General features: G+C 52.3%; 1 protein-coding gene and 1 pseudogene across 1 annotated transcript in view; one reads left to right on the top strand and one right to left on the bottom strand.

The window, feature by feature from the left end:
• The first annotated feature begins 1,209 nt into the window (after positions 1–1,209).
• LOC141048843 (di-N-acetylchitobiase-like) lies at positions 1,210–15,406 on the top strand (annotated as a pseudogene).
• The window catches only part of LOC141048844 (spermatogenesis-associated protein 1-like), a 53,918-nt gene continuing 52,664 nt past the window's right edge, over positions 15,357–16,610 (bottom strand). The window contains 1 exon segment of the mRNA XM_073544915.1: positions 15,357–15,712. Coding sequence (XP_073401016.1) covers positions 15,608–15,712 — 105 coding nt within the window. The 3' untranslated portion in view covers positions 15,357–15,607.

The raw sequence follows: 16,610 nt of genomic DNA, 5'->3' as shown, positions 1-16,610 counted from the left end.
TGTCAGAATCTTGTCCGTCTGGACCCCACAAAACGATTCCCCTTTCCAGATATTGAGAGAGCCAAAATTTGAGCTCGATCAAACGACGTTAACCCGTGCCGCTCGTCACTCAAAGTTTGAAAAAATCCAAATTGAGGTATTTTAAGATTTAGGTATTTTGCATAGTCTGTTAGACTATAAAGAATGTGACAACAACATTGCAGAAATAGCCCTGACCAAATTTTCGAACCATTTGTGGTATTTGAATGCAGAGTTGGTGGGATTATCGTTTTTTGATCCCACCATTACAGACAATGAAAAGTTGTTAATGGCTAATAAATTGCTCAGTAGCACAGATGAACCATCAGAGCACGCTAACCTACGTGAGTTGATAATTTTACATAGTTATCTAATCTATTCTAGAGCTTTTGTTAAAGTAGTTTTTGAAACGTCAGAATATAATGCTCGGCATTTGCTTACAACTTGCAGGACATATTGCTTTTGTTCTTCATCTTTTGTCAGAAGGCCGTTAAAGTCGGTTACTTCCTACCTCTTATAATTTTTCTTTCCTAACTTTTGGATTTACAACCCTAGCGTGCTCTGATGGTTCATCTGTGCTACTGAGCAATTTATTAGCCATTAACAACTTTTCATTGTCTGTAATGGTGGGATCAAAAAACGAGAATCCCACCAACTCTGCATTCAAATACCACAAATGGTTTGAAAATTTGGTCAGGGCTATTTCTGCAATGTTGTTGTCACATTCTTTATAGTCTAACAGACTATGCAAAATACCTAAATCTTAAAATACCTCAATTTGGATTTTTTCAAACTTTGAGCGACGAGCGGCACGGGTTAACGTCGTTTGATCGAGCTCAAATTTTGGCTCTCTCAATATCCGGAAAGGGGAATCGTTTTGTGGGGTCCAGACGGACAAAATTCCGACATCGATTTTTTGCGGTCACCCTAGTGTACATACTAATATTACATTACTGATCCTGAGTTACATCCTGTATTATACCCCAGAGCTGCACTCACTATTCTGCTGGTGCAGTCACTGTTTACATACATTACTGATCCTGAGTTACCTCCTGTATTATACTCCAGAGCTGCACTCACTATTCTGCTGGTGCAGTCACTGTCTATATGCAGTCCCATTCATTACTGCCTGCTTTGCCTCAGGTTGTTTGCAGACATTTCTCCTTATCTCGGTGATGACAGGACCCATCTCCTCCCCTGACTCCTCCCTGGCCCTCTCCTCCTCCTCCTCTTTATTCCACCCCTGTGTGTGAGGCAGCAGAGCTGACTCCAGTGCAGTGAGGATGGGGCTGTGTGGTGCTGGGCGCCCCCTGCTGGGGCTTCTCCTCATAGTGGGGGCTCCTGTCTGCTGGGGTGGGTGCCCCTGCTCTGACCCTGCTCTATGTCAGCCCATCACAGAGACTCGGGACTTTGAGGTACAGTGTGTGTGTCCGGTGGGGGGGTGATACAAGGTGTCAGTGTCACTTCCTGATTGTAGTGATTGTGGCGGAGGTGCAGGGACAGAGGCCCTGATTCCAGGTGGCGGTCCCCCAGTTATCAGGAGGGTAGTGCTGAGTGAGGTTACATATAGAGCGCTGGATGTTCCACTGCAGGTTGTAAAATACAATGTGATATAAAGTGTCGTCCATTCCTGGTCCTATCTACTTCTGGGAAAGCTGGGTGACCGCACTACACCTCAGTAGTGGAGTTGTGCGAGGGCTGAGAAGTCTGCGGACTCCTGACTGACTATTCCTGTAGGGGCCGAGGCCCATAACCCGTGATCCTCACTTGATTCCGTTTCAGTGGTAAATGTAAAGGGGTCGTCCCCCGCTACTATCGGCCACAGAGGGGATCAAGAATCCAAAAATCACACTGCTCCCTGGCTGCCATCCTCCGTACGATGGGATGCGGGCGGCGCAGCGCTGGGGACGGAGGCGCTGCGCAGGTTTATCCTCCTCCTTATACCTTTTAGGCCGGGATCACACTACTGTGTGCGATGCAAGAAACTCCCACGAGTCTCCTCACCACCCGGCGCTGCCGCCGGCACTCGGGACCGGAGCCGCTTGTGTTTCTGTGCAGCCGCAGCTCCGGTCCTGAGACGCCTGCGAGTTTCTCTCTTCACACACGGTCACGTGATTCCGGCCTCAATAGATTGTACAGTGGACAACACCCGAAAAACCAATGTAAGATGCGCAAAGGGCGTCAGACGTGGTCCGGTGTCTCCTCAAGACCTGGCGGTAGGGGTGAGCGAGTAGTGAACTACGCGGACTCGCTGTACTCGTAACGAGCCCAATGTATTTCTATGGGAAATGCGAGTAATGGGCGGAGGCTGTGTGTGCAGGGGTCTAAGGGGTCTGAGCCTGCACAGACCCCCGATCGGCCCGGCACAGTCCGCACACACATATGACGCTGCGCGGCCAGCCAATCACAGTAATGCCACAACATAAATGGCGGGGGCTTTACAGTGATTGGCTGACACATGCCGGCGGGAGATCCGACTATTGCGAGGTGAGTAGTGAAATTTACTCGCTAGGATTCGAGTACCGTAAGTACCGCATTACTCGCCGAGTACCGGATCCTAACGAGTATACTCGCCCCAATCCCAGCCAGGGCGGCCTTCACCTGTCCTCCCTTCCTCCCTCCACACTTGTCCGTCCTACTTGATACAATCATTCCCTTTGAAATAAGAATCTTGAAGTTTCTCTTCTGAGGACTCCGCTTTGTGTCGATATTTTCTTATCCCTCCTGGAAATGTGAGACTAAACTGACAAATGGGTGTTATCTTTCCCCACCGGAGAAGGGTTCTCTACAGTTTGATGATCTCTGATTAATCAGGGTGACTGTGTAGGGACACGCCCCTTTGGCATAGCGAATGGTGACGCCCAGTTGGCAGTTAGTGGTACTTCACATCATAAATAAACGTGACTTGTTCTCTTCTGTTTTTTCAGGTTTATGTATTTTATGTCAAAGGGAAGAACTGGAGGTTCTATGACTGGGCCCATGTCACCACGGTCGCCCTGTTTGCTCCATATGACCCGGAGCTTCTGTGCTTTGCTCATTCCAGAGGTGCGAGGTTCGTCCTGAAGGGTGAGTTTATTTCCTGTCTGGGCTTCGGATCGGTGCAGGCTTCACCCCGCAGTTTGGTGTAACGTTGTGATCCACGCGGACCAGCGCCTGGGAGTGAAATGGGGAAAGGCCTTGTGGCCACCGGTGATTTTTGCATCTGTTTTGCCATCAGTTGTGATCCGTTGAGTTGCAAAAAGCTCAGAAATCCCGACCCCCAATGCAACGAACATCCGGGAACCTGCTCGGAGTGCATGAGAAGCGGCCACTGAGGCCTCCTGTATACTCAGTGACTGACGCGTGTACGGACAGTAGTCATGGAGTTCAGTGTGACAGCATATCAAGTGTTAATGGGTTTTTACATAATCAGAAAATAAGGGGGCTTATTTTTTCCTTAGAAACAGCGCCCCTCCTGCCTGTGGTCAGCACGTGGTATTACAGCTTCGTCTTATCCAAGTGAATGGGGCTCTGCTGCGTTACCAGAAGCGGCTCATAGACCAGCGGGATGAGATTCGGGGAAGCAGAGGACAGGCTTTTCCTAATCTTCTACAGCTCTCTTAATTCTATTTTTTTTTTTTTTTCTTAGTGGTTTAATTTCCCAGAAGTGATAAATGTAGAAAACGGGTTCATAGATTGAGAGAATCCGTCGTAGAGGAAACACGAGTCATCAACGTCTCCGGACGAATGGAGCCGCCCGGCACTGCATCAAACGGCTCCTCATAGCTCAGCTCCCTGCGACCTACAGCTGCGGGGGGTCCGGCCGGTGTCGCACGGACACTCTATGGCCGGACAGTCGCCGAGTCCGAGCCGCACAATCCTGCAATCGCACTTTATATGGTTCAACCAGTTGTTCCGGCTCATCTGTAAGGGGCTGACATTGCTGTGGACACATTAACAGGCAGCGAAATCGAGCTGACGAGTGCGCGCCGTATCTCGCCGGCCGCTCGTGTGAACAGTCCCGTCCGCCTCCATTGCTCCACAGCGTTCGTTGTGCACATGGATCATAACTGCGCAAGTCTGAACAGGCCCATAAACCGTGTGGGGGAGGGAGTATGGAACATGGCATGAAGATAAAATCTTCTCCGACAATTGCTAAGAATGAAACCTCGGCCGTCCGTAGACCGCTGCTGCCTGGGGGCGATGATGTGGGGCTCTGGTAACACCCTGCGGTCTCCTACGTGCTGCACATCGCAGTTTTGCGCCCAGATCATGGCTGACTGCAGCCTGGATCGTAACGTCGGGGCTCGTGTGCTCCATCCGGTTCGGCCGCTGTGACTCTCAGTCTCTAGACTGACGCGGTGGCAGCTCACGCCGTGATGTTCTGCCCGGGGGTTAGATACAGATGGGGCTCAAATGTAGAGCCCCCAATGCTGAGAACAGCACTGAAAGAGTTACAGACCCCACAAATCATCGGGGTCCAATCCTGTTCTGGAACCGGACTCCCTCCGTAAACGTGGATCTTTCCCTCTTATTACAGGCGACGTTCCACTGAGGGACATTGTGGATCCAGAGAAGAGATCGGCCTGGATCACCGAGAAAGTGGATCTGGCGAAGGCTCAATATATGGACGGGATTAATCTGGATATAGAGCAACCCGTGCTCCCGCACACCCCCGAATACCACGCCCTGACCGCACTGGTGGAGGAGACCACACAGGCTTTCCACGCCGAGATCCCGGGCTCCCAGGTATGCGGTGTTACATACATGACACAGAGACGTATGTGCCCCCCACATCCACCTCCGGGGGCTTCACTGTCCTCATCTACATCCATAGACATTAATATGGAGGAAAGGATGTGCCCCCCACATCCACCTCCGGGGGCTTCACTGTCCTCATCTACATCCATAGACATTAATATGGAGAAAGTATGTGGCCCCCACATCCACCTCCGGGGGCTTCACTGTCCTCATCTACATCCATAGACATTAATATGGAGAAAGTATGTGCCCCCCTCATCCACCTCCGGGGGCTTCACTGTCCTCATCTACATCCATAGACATTAATATGGAGAAAGTATGTGCCCCCCACATCCACCTCCGGGGGCTTCACTGTCCTCATCTACATCCATAGACATTAATATGGAGAAAGTATGTGCCCCCCACATCCACCTCCGGGGGCTTCACTGTCCTCATCTACATCCATAGACATTAATATGGAGAAAGTATGTGCCCCCCACATCCACCTCCGGGGGCTTCACTGTCCTCATCTACATCCATAGACATTAATATGGGGAAAGTATGTGCCCCCCACATCCACCTTCGGGGGCTTCACTGTCCTCATCTACATCCATAGACCTTAATATGGAGAAAGTATGTGCCCCCCACATCCACCTCCGGGGACTTCACTGTCCTCATCTACATCCATAGACCTTAATATGGAGAAAGTATGTGCCCCCCACATCCACCTCCGGGGACTTCACTGTCCTCATCTACATCCTTAGACCTTAATATGGAGAAAGTATGTGCCCCCCACATCCACCTCCGGGGGCTTCACTGCCTCATCTACATCCATAGACATTAATATGGAGAAAGTATGTGACCCCCCACATCCACCTCCGGGGGCTTCACTGTCCTCATCTACATCCATAGACCTTAATATGGGGAAAGTATGTGCCCCCCACATCCACCTTCGGGGGCTTCACTGTCCTCATCCGTAGACATTAATATGGAGAAAGTATGTGCCCCCCCACATCCACCTTCGGGGGCTTCACTGTCCTCATCTGTAGACATTAATATGGAGAAAGTATGTGCCCCCCCACATCCACCTTCGGGGGCTTCACTGTCCTCATCCGTAGACATTAATATGGAGAAAGTATGTGCCCCCCCACATCCACCTCCGGGGGCTTCACTGTCCTCATCTGTAGACATTAATATGGAGAAAGTATGTGCCCCCCCACATCCACCTTCGGGGGCTTCACTGTCCTCATCTGTAGACATTAATATGGAGAAAGTATGTGCCCCCCCACATCCACCTTCGGGGGCTTCACTGTCCTCATCCGTAGACATTAATATGGAGAAAGTATGTGCCCCCCCACATCCACCTCCGGGGGCTTCACTGTCCTCATCTACATCCATAGACATTAATATGGAGGAAAGTATGTGCCCCCCCACATCCACCTTCGGGGGCTTCACTGTCCTCATCCGTAGACATTAATATGGAGAAAGTATGTGCCCCCCACATCCACCTCCGGGGGCATCACTGTCCTCATCCATAGACATTAATATGGAGTCACTCTTTTGCAGATATAACGGCTCTTGCACTTCAGATTTTGGAGACGTTTGTGTGGATTTTTGCCCCTTCAGAAGATTATTTGTGGGGTCAGACACTTGATATTGGGGGAGGCCAGTCTCACAATCTCCATTTTGTATTGTGGGTTGGGGGGTCTGAGCTCTGTGCGGCCGCTCATGACTTCACCCTCCGTATTTGTATAGATTTTGTGCACTGGGCACAGCCATGGGGGGCAGATAAGGGTCTTCCCCAAACTGTTCCCACAAAGATGAAGCTACAATTGTCCACAATGTCTTGTGCTGAAGATTAATATTTCCCATCACTGGAGCTGAGGGTCCGAGGAGGCCGCCCCCTGAAAACAGCCCATAGCATTATCCTCCTCCACCATCTCTACAGGGGGCACAATGCAGTCAGGGGGTAATGTCCTCCTGGAATCACCAAACCCAGACTCCTCCATCAGACGCAGATAGAGAAGAGCGATCCGTCACTGCACAGAACACGTCTCCTCCAGAGTCCAGTGGTGGCGGCTTTACACCACTCCAGCCGACGCTCGGCATTGTGCTTGGTGATGTACGGCCGCATGCCGCTACTCTGCTATGAAGCTCATGACAGGGGCACAGTGTTGATACCAGAGGCGGTGTGGACTGTCTGTTGCCCCTTCTGATTATCAGGACCGGTGCGACATGATCGTCTCCTCTGCTCATATTGGGGTTTAGCACAAGCTAAATGTATAGGAAAATAAAGAGGAGAATAGATAATGGTGCAATAACAATCCTCAGTGACTGCCTAAGAACTGGTGTCTGACACCCCTCACCCCTTTACCAGCTCCGACCGGACTCTTTCCCTTTATTGAATCGCTGTGTCCTCTCCTGCAGGACACCATGTGCTGATTTTTATGTTCGGTCCTATGATCGTCCATGTGTAATGATTTCTCAGTTTGTGCTTTGTTTATTTAGAATGTCCAGTTTTGCTACATTGTACTGATGTTGTTCACCCAGAGCTGCATTCATTGTTCTGCCGCCATCAGACAGCACCACTAGCAGCAGCAATATTAGTGGGACAACTGGTTTTCTAGGATATTACTGTTCTTTGACTTGTGTAACAATGTATAATGCAAGTTGCCCAGATAATTGAAGATTTCTGCTCTGGAGCCTGAGTGTGAATTCAGCTTAGGACCAGGGGCGGCATATAAATCATGGGGTCCCATACGAGAAGTTCTAATTGCCACCCCCACCCCCCCCAACCAAAAAAAATAGTGGGGCCACAGAAGACAGATCTCACAGTTTTGCAACATCTACAAGGTAACGTTCCTCCTTCTGAAGCCCCAGATTCCCCTTTCATTACAATATTAAAGTATGATCCCAACAAAGTGCCCCACAAACACTATATGATAACCCCACCGTTAACTCTCCTGGCAAAGTGTAGTGACCCCCACACAGCCCTCCATGCAGTGCGATGGGCCTACATACAGTATAACGGCACCTCCACCAGCCCTTCGTGCAGTATACGGCACTCGCCCACGGTCCTCCATGCAGCATACGGCACTCGCCCACGGTCCTCCATGCAGCATACTGCACTCGCCCACGGTCCTCCATGCAGCATACTGCACTCGCCCACGGTCCTCCATGCAGCATACTGCACTCGCCCACGGTCCTCCATGCAGCATACTGCACTCGCCCACGGTCCTCCATGCAGCATACTGCACTCGCCCACGGTCCTCCATGCAGCATACGGCACTCTCCCACGGTCCTCCATGCAGCATACTGCACTCGCCCACGGTCCTCCATGCAGCATACTGCACTCGCCCACGGTCCTCCATGCAGCATACTGCACTCGCCCACGGTCCTCCATGCAGCATACTGCACTCGCCCAGGGTCCTCCATGCAGCATACTGCACTCGCCCACGGTCCTCCTTGCAGCATACTGCACTCGCCCACGGTCCTCCTTGCAGCATACTGCACTCGCCCACGGTCCTCCTTGCAGCATACTGCACTCGCCCACGGTCCTCCTTGCAGCATACTGCACTCGCCCACGGTCCTCCTTGCAGCATACTGCACTCGCCCACGGTCCTCCATGCAGCATATTGCACTCGCCCACGGTCCTCCATGCAGCATATTGCACTCGCCCACGGTCCTCCATGCAGCATATTGCACTCGCCCACGGTCCTCCATGCAGCATATTGCACTCGCCCACGGTACTCCATGCAGCATATTGCACTCGCCCACGGTACTCCATGCAGCATATTGCACTCGCCCACGGTCCTCCATGCAGTATATTGCACATGGTCATCCATGCAGTATTATGGCCACCACAATTAAAAAATAAAATATAATTACTCTTCTCTCCTAATCGTCCCCCCACTGAGACGTCAGATGCTGCGGAGTATGTGTTGGCTGACGATTCCTCCCCCATCATTGCTTTCAGCTGGATCCAGGATGCTAGTTCAGTTGAATGTGCAATGACTGGTGGGGGGGCTCAGTGCTGGTCTTGGCACCGGACCCCCCCCCCCCCCGACTCATGGGGCCCCATATCAGCCGCATAGCCTGCCACCATTGGTTGTCCGCCGCTGCCCAGGACTGTGATTCTTTATAGAACTCCTGTCATCTAGATAATTATTTTACACTCGTAGAAGCCAAATCTGAGTGAGTCCAAAATTAAGAAATGGCGCCAATCTTTCCACTCGTTGTTCCAGTTTGCAGATATTGATCTAAAGTGACTGAAATCCTGAGCAGTATAACAGGTCCAGGATCTGGCAGATGTGTACTTCACCCCTCTATGCCGCCCGCTCACGTCCTGTATTCGCCCTGTTGCAGGTGACGTTCGATGTTCCGTGGTCTCCCGCCTGCATCGACCTCCGATGCTATAACTATACGGCCATAGCGGATCTGTGCGACTTCTTGTTTGTGATGTCCTAAGATGAACAATCCCAGATCTGGACGGAATGTATCGCTGGGGCCAACGCGCCATTCAACCAAACCATCACCGGTCAGTCCTCTACCAGTGTGAATGCCATGTCTGCCCGTGTGATGTGGATGAGGACACATCGGGGTCTGCACTGCTGACCAGTGTATGTCTGGCCGCTGCCGTGCAGGGAACCTCCAGACTGATGGCTGCCTCCGTAGCCTCAGGGCCATGGAGGCACCAGATCCTCAGAGAACCTCCGTAGCCTCAGGGCCATGGAGGCACCAGATCCTCAGAGAACCTCCACAGCCTCGGCGCCATGGAGGCACCAGATCCTCAGAGAACCTCCGTAGCCTCAGGGCCATGGAGGCACCAGATCCTCAGAGAACCTCCACAGCCTCGGGGCCATGTAGGCACCAGATCCACAGAGCACCTCCACAGCCTCAGGGCCATGGAGGCACCAGATCCACAGAGAACCTCCACAGCCTCGGGGCCATGGAGGCACCAGATCCTCAGAGAACCTCCGTAGCCTCAGGGCCATGGAGGCACCAGATCCTCAGAGAACCTCCACAGCCTCGGGGCCATGGAGGCACCAGATCCACAGAGCGCCTCGGAGCCATGGAGGCACCAGATCCACAGAGCACCTCCGCAGCCTCGGGGCCATGGAGGCACCAGATCCACAGAGCACCTCCGCAGCCTCGGGGCCATGGAGGCACCAGATCCACAGAGCACCTCCGCAGCCTCAGGGCCATGGAGGCACCACATCCTCGGAGAACCTCTGCTCGGATGTTTCATTCAGGAGTTTCTCATTTTTTCCTGGTTGTCTCTGCTGTCTGGGAACAATGGACCTCATTCAGACATCAGTTTTTTCATACAAGGAAAGGACAGACTGCCTTTCATTTTTTTTTTTTTTTTTTTTTTCTTCACACCAAAAAAAAAAGTTTCCACCTTTTTTCCTATCTAACAATTTATGTAAAAACCAGTCGGCACAGATGGCGCCACGTGTCGTCCAATGTGGTCACGAGACCTCGGCTTGTGCTGCTGAGGGTCAGACACTTGGATGACATCATCCAGGTTTCTGTGATTCGTCACGGACGGCTCGGTCAGCAGAAACCCTGACGTGTGAACAGTGACAGACTGTCACAAGTACAAGCGTTCTCCAGTGATTGCAGCCGGTCCCTGACACTAGATCACAGGACCGGAGCTGAGCAGCCATTGTCTTTATTTTGCTGGGTTGGCCGAAGGTGGACAATCCCTTTAATTGTACAGAAAATGTCAGGACTGTGTGATTTGGGTGTGACGTTTTTCCTCCATCTTCATTTCTCCACTTGCATTTTGGTATTTTGTTTTAGAAATCTTCCTCCTCTCTTGTAGGGTACGAGCAGTTCATCAATATCAGCATTGATCCTAAGAAGCTGGTGATGGGCGTCCCCTGGTATGGCTACAACTACAGCTGCCTGAACCTGACACAGGTATGATGTCCCATTATTGGGGGGATCTCGTTACCCTGGAAGTGATGGATTCTCCTTCTGGAGCCGATATATGGCCTGACCCGTGAGGACTGGAGACGGGGACCCTGTGCATCCATACTATGCGCTGTAGACCTTGTGTGTCGCCGTATAGTGCTTCTGTACCGCACCCTCTATCTGATGGAATGGGGGCTCCATGGTTGACTATGGGTATCATATTATGGGTGCACGAACCCCCAACTCTCAAGATCCGACTGGGCAACCAGAGACCCACCGTTGGGCTTAAATTCTGACATAATGATGTGATCCATCCAAGAGGAGCAGCCACCAACCCATCCGATCTGTATGTGCAGATCACATGCCGGTGTGATTATCTCGGCCCATTACACCTCTCGCTGTATTTATAGGATTAATTACAAAGGTTGGGGGATAACTCACTGACTGCGGGACTCCCAGCAATCCTGAGGAGGCGCTGGAGAAGCCTGTGGCTTGGAGCTGCACACACTCAGCCTCCGCTCCATCCACTGTCTGTGGGACATTGTACTCGGCCTCCTCTCCATCCACTGTCTGTGGGACATTGTACTCGGCCTCCGCTCCATCCACTGTCTGTGGGACATTGTACTCGGCCTCCGCTCCATCCACTGTCTGTCTCTGGGACATTGTACTCGGCCTCCGCTCCATCCACCGTCTGTCTCTGGGACATTGTACTCGGCCTCCGCTCCATCCACTGTCTGTCTCTGGGACATTGTACTCGGCCTCCGCTCCATCCACTGTCTGTCTCTGGGACATTGTACTCGGCCTCCGCTCCATCCACTGTCTGTCTCTGGGACATTGTACTCGGCCTCCGCTCCGTCCACTGTCTGTGGGACATTGTACTCGGCCTCCGCTCTCCATCCACTGTCTGTGGGACATTGTACTCGGCCTCCGCTCTCCATCCACTGTCTGTGGGACATTGTACTCGGCCTCCGCTCTCCATCCACTGTCTGTGGGACATTGTACTCGGCCTCCGCTCTCCATCCACTGTCTGTGGGACATTGTACTCGGCCTCCGCTCTCCATCCACTGTCTGTGGGACATTGTACTCGGCCTCCGCTCTCCATCCACTGTCTGTGGGACATTGTACTCGGCCTCCGCTCTCCATCCACTGTCTGTGGGACATTGTACTCGGCCTCCGCTCCATCCACTGTCTGTGGGACATTGTACTCGGCCTCCGCTCCATCCACTGTCTGTGGGACATTGTACTCGGCCTCCGCTCCATCCACTGTCTGTGGGACATTGTACTCAGCCTCCGCTCCATCCACTGTCTGTGGGACATTGTACTCGGCCTCCGCTCCATCCACTGTCTGTGGGACATTGTACTCGGCCTCTGCTCCATCCACTGTCTGTGGGACATTGTACTCGGCCTCCGCTCCATCCACTGTCTGTGGGACATTGTACTCGGCCTCCGCTCCATTCACTGTCTGTCTCTGGGACATTGTACTCGGCCTCTGCTCCATCCACTGTCTGTGGGACATTGTACTCGGCCTCTGCTCCATCCACTGTCTGTGGGACATTGTACTCGGCCTCTGCTCCATCCACTGTCTGTGGGACATTGTACTCGGCCTCCGCTCCATCCACTGTCTGTGGGACATTGTACTCGGCCTCTGCTCCATCCACTGTCTCTGGGACATTGTACTCGGCCTCTGCTCCATCCACTGTCTGTGGGACATTGTACTCAGCCTCCGCTCCATCCACTGTCTGTGGGACATTGTACTCGGCCTCCGCTCTCCATCCACTGTCTGTGGGACATTGTACTCGGCCTCCGCTCCATCCACAGTCTGTGGGACATTGTACTCGGCCTCCGCTCCATTCACTGTCTGTCTCTGGGACATTGTACTCGGCCTCCGCTCCATCCACTGTCTGTGGGACATTGTACTCAGCCTCCGCTCCATCCACTGTCTGTGGGACATTGTACTCAGCCTCCGCTCCATCCACTGTCTGTGGGACATTGTACTCGGCCTCCGCTCCATCCACTGTCTGTGGGACATTGTACTCAGCCTCCGCTCCATCCACTGTCTGTGGGACATTGTACTCGGCCTCCGCTCCATCCACTGTCTGTGGGACATTGTACTCGGCCTCTGCTCCATCCACTGTCTGTGGGACATTGTACTCGGCCTCCGCTCCATCCACTGTCTGTGGGACATTGTACTCGGCCTCCGCTCCATTCACTGTCTGTCTCTGGGACATTGTACTCGGCCTCTGCTCCATCCACTGTCTGTGGGACATTGTACTCGGCCTCCGCTCCATCCACTGTCTGTGGGACATTGTACTCTGCTTCCGCTCCATCCACTGTCTGTGGGACATTGTACTCAGCCTCCGCTCCATCCACTGTCTGTGGGACATTGTACTCGGCCTCCGCTCTCCATCCACTGTCTGTGGGACATTGTACTCGGCCTCCGCTCCATCCACTGTCTGTGGGACATTGTACTCGGCCTCCGCTCCATCCACTGTCTGTGGGACATTGTACTCGGCCTCTGCTCCATCCACTGTCTGTGGGACATTGTACTCGGCCTCCGCTCCATCCACTGTCTGTGGGACATTGTACTCGGCCTCCGCTCCATTCACTGTCTGTCTCTGGGACATTGTACTCGGCCTCTGCTCCATCCACTGTCTGTGGGACATTGTACTCGGCCTCCGCTCCATCCACTGTCTGTGGGACATTGTACTCTGCTTCCGCTCCATCCACTGTCTGTGGGACATTGTACTCAGCCTCCGCTCCATCCACTGTCTGTGGGACATTGTACTCGGCCTCCGCTCTCCATCCACTGTCTGTGGGACATTGTACTCGGCCTCCACTCTCCATCCACTGTCTGTGGGACATTGTACTCGGCCTCCGCTCCATCCACTGTCTGTGGGACATTGTACTCAGCCTCCGCTCCATCCACTGTCTGTGGGACATTGTACTCGGCCTCCGCTCCATTCACTGTCTGTCTCTGGGACATTGTACTCGGCCTCTGCTCCATCCACTGTCTGTGGGACATTGTACTCGGCCTCCGCTCCATCCACTGTCTCTGGGACATTGTACTCGGCCTCCGCTCCATCCACTGTCTGTGGGACATTGTACTCGGCCTCCGCTCCATCCACTGTCTGTGGGACATTGTACTCGGCCTCCGCTCCATCCACTGTCTGTCTCTGGGACATTGTACTTGGCCTCCGCTCCATCCACTGTCTGTGGGACATTGTACTTGGCCTCCGCTCCATCCACTGTCTGTCTCTGGGACATTGTACTCGGCCTCCGCTCCATCCACTGTCTGTGGGACATTGAACTCGGCCTCCGCTCCATCCACTGTCTGTCTCTGGGACATTGTACTCGGCCTCCGCTCCATCCACTGTCTGTCTCTGGGACATTGTACTCTGCCTCCGCTCCATCCACTGTCTGTCTCTGGGACATTGTACTCTGCTTCAGCTCCATCCACTGTCTGTCTCTGGGACATTGTACTCGGCCTCCGCTCCATCCACTGTCTGTCTCTGGGACATTGTACTCGGCCTCCGCTCCATCCACTGTCTGTCTCTGGGACATTGTACTTGGCCTCCGCTCCTTCCACTGTCTGTCTCTGGGACATTGTACTCGGCCTCCGCTCCTTCCACTGTCTGTCTCTGGGACATTGTACTCGGCCTCCGCTCCATCCACTGTCTGTCTCTGGGACATTGTACTCGGCCTCCGCTCCATCCACTGTCTCTGGGACATTGTACTCGGCCTTCTCCGGCCGCCCCATAGACTATAACTAGAGCGGAGGTCGAGCTTGTGCAGCGCCGATCAATTGATTACAGGGCAGCGCCCCGCCGTCTTGGGCTCCTGCTGTCGGACCCCGACAATCAGTAACTTATTGCCCACGCTATGGATAACTTCAGATTTTAGGAAAACCCTTTGATAATCAATAGAATATTTCTCTTTTTGGATCTTATCAGGATCATCAGTGCAAATTAGCCAAGAAGCCATTTCGAGGGGCCGAGTGCAGCGACGCGGTGGGCCGGCAGGTGCCGTTCCGCACGATTATGAAGCAAGTGAACGATTCAGTGAGCGGCAGATTATGGAACGACGTGCAGAAAGCGCCATTTTATAATTATAAGGTTCGTGCTCCGTCCTCCATCCTGGATCTGGTCATCGTCCTGGGTGAGGACTAAACGAGCTTCTTGTTTCCATAGGACTCCAAGGGAGACTTTCACCAGGTTTGGTACGACGATCCGGACAGCATTTCATTAAAGGCGACTTATGTTAACGAACTAGGTCTCAGAGGCATCGGTATGTGGAATGGAGATCTACTGGATTACTCCAGTGATCCTATAGCCCAACAACAGACTGCAGTCATGTGGCAAGTCCTACTGCCATGATTGACTCATCTGGGGCTCTGAGAGCAGGACTGCTGCTGTGCAGACTGCAGTATGCTGGCGTCAGCCGTACCTGGGATGATTGAAGCACTGGCAGAAATGAGGCTCAAACATCTGCCCCCCCAGTGCCGCCATGATCGCCTTACTGCTTCATTACTTTAGTCTCTGCACTCTTGTGGCCACCACTAGGGGGAGCTCAGGAGCTTATTGCATACTGAGTCTACACTACTAGTATTCAGCGAGCTCTTGTGCTCCCTCTAGTGGTGACCACAGGTGCTGACCGTTTAACTCTTCCTATGGAGGTTCTGCTGCAATAAAGATATTTCAAGCTAAGGTCCAAAAGTTTTAATGTTGCAAAATAAAAAAACAAACAAACTGCATGTCCAGAGTCAGTGTTTGTGTCCTCAAGTTTTAGTCCTGGTGGTACGTTATGCAGTGACCTTCCCAGACATGCAGCCTTCTATAAAATAGATAAAAAGACTTATTTCCAAAATATTTTCTGCTCACGGGAAAAAAGTGTTGTCACGTAGAAAAGCAATAAATATGGGGTGACCGTGCGCCGTCTCTGCCTGGATGGGGCCTCACAGTGCATACAGCGATGGCGGGCTGCCCAGCCCGGACTGAGACTTCCTCTGGGCTAGTTCCGCTTTCAGGACGTTCAGATCGGATGATGCCTGTTTCCTCATCTGCAATTCAGCAAAGAAGATGTTAATTTTACATTTTGGGATGAATACACAGTCTATGCGGCTGGCGGATAAAGCTGCCCCCGTTCACTGTACGATGCCCCCATGATTGGCGTCTGACACCCCCCCCGCCACCGTGACTCTTATCGGTCTAAGGAGAAAGTGGAGAAAAACGGATGCGTTAGTGCAGATCCCGGGGGGAAATAAGTATTGGATCCGCTGCCGATCTTACAAGTTTTCCCATCTACAGAGAATGGAGAGGTCTGTAATTTATTGTAGGTACATGTCACCTGTGAGAAACAGAATCTAAAGAGAAAATCACATTGTCGGATTGTTACATCATTAATTTGCATTTTATTGCCTGAAATAAGTATTTGATCACCGACCAACCAGTGAGAACTCTGCCTCTCACAGACCTGATAGTGTTTCTGTAAGAAGCCTCCTACTCCGCACTCATTACCTGGATTAATTGCACCTGTTTCAGTGTGTGGACAGGTGTCTTTTATACAGCTAATGAGCTCAATCATACTCCAACCTCTTCACCATGGCCAAGACCAAAGAGCTGTCTAAGGACACCAGGGACAAAATTATAGACCTGAACAAGGCTGGGATGGGCTACAGGACAATAGGCAAGCAGCTTGGTGAGAAGGCAACAAGTGATGGTACAATTATTAGAAATTGGAAGAAACACAAGATGACTGTCAATCTTCCTTGGTCAGGGGCTCCATGCAAGATCTCTCCTTGTGGGGGTAAGGATGATTCTGAGGAAGGTCAGGAATCAGCCACAACTACACAGGAGGACCTGGTCAATGACCTGAAGAGAGCTGGAACCACAGTCTCAAACATTACCACTAGTAACACACCACACTGTCATGGATTAAAATCCTGCAGAGCACGTAAG

The sequence above is a fragment of the Dendrobates tinctorius genome, unplaced genomic scaffold, assembly GCF_039654945.1.
Source record: "Dendrobates tinctorius isolate UK_male_01 unplaced genomic scaffold, ASM3965494v1 ptg000138l, whole genome shotgun sequence".
Classification (NCBI taxonomy): Eukaryota; Metazoa; Chordata; class Amphibia; order Anura; family Dendrobatidae; genus Dendrobates; species Dendrobates tinctorius.
The sequence above is the reverse complement of the archived record's forward strand: the minus strand, read 5'-3'. Positions and strand labels throughout refer to the sequence as shown.